This window comes from Limulus polyphemus, unplaced genomic scaffold, assembly GCF_000517525.1.
Source record: "Limulus polyphemus unplaced genomic scaffold, Limulus_polyphemus-2.1.2 Scaffold943, whole genome shotgun sequence".
NCBI classification, from domain to species: Eukaryota; Metazoa; Arthropoda; class Merostomata; order Xiphosura; family Limulidae; genus Limulus; species Limulus polyphemus.
This window is the reverse complement of record NW_013666553.1, coordinates 263,912-266,755: the sequence shown is the minus strand read 5'-3', so window position 1 is coordinate 266,755 and position 2,844 is coordinate 263,912. Positions and strand designations below refer to the sequence as shown.

The 2,844-nt window shown below is 34.3% G+C and overlaps 1 protein-coding gene across 5 annotated transcripts in view; it reads left to right on the top strand.

Annotated features, from left to right (window-relative positions):
• Window positions 1-2,844, top strand: part of LOC106461358 (glutamate receptor ionotropic, delta-1-like) — a 70,436-nt gene that overhangs the window by 58,074 nt on the left and 9,518 nt on the right. For all 5 annotated transcript variants that reach the window (XM_022388297.1, XM_022388295.1, XM_022388293.1 and 2 more), the window contains one exon: window positions 676-938. In XM_022388297.1, the coding sequence (XP_022244005.1) occupies window positions 676-938 (263 nt within the window). The remainder of the gene's footprint in view (window positions 1-675; window positions 939-2,844) is intronic.

The following is a 2,844-nucleotide window of genomic DNA, read 5'->3' as shown; positions in this document are numbered from 1 at the left end:
CTCCCTCTATTCTTGTATGTAAGTGCGCCAGATAAAGCGAAATTAATTAATCAGAATAGAATTGCAGACAGACAGAGACGGACGATTGAGTCAAGCGCGGTAAAGACCGTAAGAAAAGTGCGTGAATCGTTGTGAATTATAGCGTGTGTTAAAGTTAAAGTGACTGTGGAAATTAAGTGTATTATAAAGTTGTATTGAGAAAGAATAAACTAGTTTTATTTAAGAAAGGACTTGTATCGCTAAAGTATAAAGAAATTATACGGGAATTTAACAAACGAACAATACTAATAGTGAACTACAGTAATGAAATAGGAATAGTAATAATAGTTATTCGCAAGATATTCCATGTTGTCGTGCCACAAAGTGTTTGTAAAGGCTATATTATTAACGTAATTTTTAATCCTAAATTTAAAAAAAGAGAAGCATTAAAACATCTTTTTTGTATTTAAAGTAAAAACTTTACATCTTTGGCCATTTACCTTTGTAGTGATGTCTTACCCTGGTTACAAATGACGTATGATTTAGTAGGTCTAGTTTGTAGAATCATGAAGAATAAATTGAGACCTTTTTACGTGTTTTAAGATGTTAATAGTACTTTTGACATATAATCTAATTTTATATCAGAGTCTCCAGTGCATTTATAAATGTTGGCATTATTTTATATTTATATGTAAGGAATACAGTCGGAAAAATGGTCTGAAGTTTCAGGAAGATAAAAGAATAGTATTTTCTAATTGGAACAAAAAAATTATGGACGACGTGGCAGAGGGTAGTGCAGTGTTTCTTGGAGATCAGTTCATCATTTCTAATCATATCGTAAAAGAAAACCAACAAACGGGTGTTTGCCGAAATACTATCATCCCTCAGCCTGTCATTGAGTCAATCATGAGCGTGGCCGTGAGGAAGGGAAATGCTCACAAACCAGTATTGAACAAATAGTAAGATATTATTTTCCCTTAAATATATATAATATAATGTCCTTCTAAGTAATAAAAAATGAGTCTTACTGCTTTCAACATTCTTGAAATATTATTTTATTATCCAGCGTTTTGGTCATAGGTAAAATTCAGGCATTAGATGTTTAACAGACTGTTAAAAACACCTAGTACTTATGTGAACCTTGTCCGGATTGCTGCACACACACACAAAGCTTAAAATATTGTTGAAGACTTAAACAGATTATTTTAGATATTTTCAGAGAAATGATTTACGTTCTTAAGAACGCTTTAGTAAAAGTTGCGAATGGTTTACAAGTTAAAACAAACTTTAGATGACGTATTTGGCAACCTTTTACCATTATCAAAAACTAAGCAAATAAATACAATATTTGTAACAGTTTTAGGGAAGGGTAATTTTCCTCTGGACCTAAGTTTGATAACAAAATATTTGTAACTAGTGGAAAACTCGTACTTCGTGTACGAAACATTTTGTTGTATTTTGTACTCAAATGCACATTTAAAAAAAAAACAGTAAGGTAGTGCTGTGTATCTAAAGCAATTAAAACAGTTGAGTGACCTACCTAGACTACTCGCGTATCAGGTTAGGTACCTAGAATTCTGAACGAATCTGATGGCCGTGCGGGGCGTCCAAATGACTGCGAGGTTAAACTTAAATGGGTTAAACCTGTACCACAACACGTAAATCCCTCCAAACACCTATAGTACAAAAGACAGTTTGAACCGAATGGTCTGATCGACTTATCTAGTAAGACACCAAATCTAGCGGCGCTTTCAAAACCTGGGTATTGAGGACAAGTATTAAAACTCAACAGGGTGACGGTATCGATACTCTAAGCGTCAAAAACAAATGAAGAAATTCACACACACACACAGTACCTTAACACATAAACACTGTTATCTGAGATGGAGCTCTAATTGATGACAGATTCATTCCCAAATATCTTTCCGTTTTGCAATGTACAGTAATACCTGCACCCATTTGTCCAGATTTTAATCAAGTTTAAAAAACTTCCCACTCACGTGCACACCTTACTCTTTTAATTACACAGATAGTTTCATGGGGTGCATTTTATTATGTTCTTCAGTTTGATAATATGATTTATATCACACATGAATAGACAATAGCAAAGAAGTTTATAATTTAATTTTTAATTTTATTTTGCAGAATGAAATATATTAACCGTGCTGTGAAACAGCACTAATACATTATATCCGCGGCATAGCGGCTCAGAATGGCTCTGGGTTTTTATCAAGTACAGACGTTTATCTCATACATTGCCCCATCAACTCTTGGCCGATTTGAGATGTAATTAAAGTTTACCACTATTAAGGTCAAACCCTTTAGATTGATGTATTTGGCCACGCCCAAGGTCTCAAGATTAATTTACTCTAATCCCGCCTAAAATAATTTCAATATGAGGGTAGGATGGTAGAGGTCTTGATGAGTAATAAAATAGAATTGGGTATATGGTGATATGGATAATTTGTTATTTGGAACTTTCAGTTTGAACAGCACCTTCTGCGATACTTAGGTTTGTTGAGCAGATTAAAGATTCCAGGTTCGGGCAGACTCGCCCCCCCCCATATAGAACCCCCCCCCCCCCATATCAGAGAGGAGCAAACGAGTGGAAAAGTGGGATTCACTGATACTTTCACAACACCCTAACAACTAAAAGTGCGAAGCGTGTTCAGTAGCTTTTCGCGCGCTCGAGCCCAGTAACTTCCAGTCCTAATGTGAATCACATATACTTTCGAAATCATAACAAATCTTAAAATCTTTTAAGTCTAAATCATTACTAATTTGGTAAAGTGATATTTATAAATTTGTTTTTATATTTGTAATCTTTATTATTATTAAAGAAACACCTTGTGGAGTTTCCAAGAT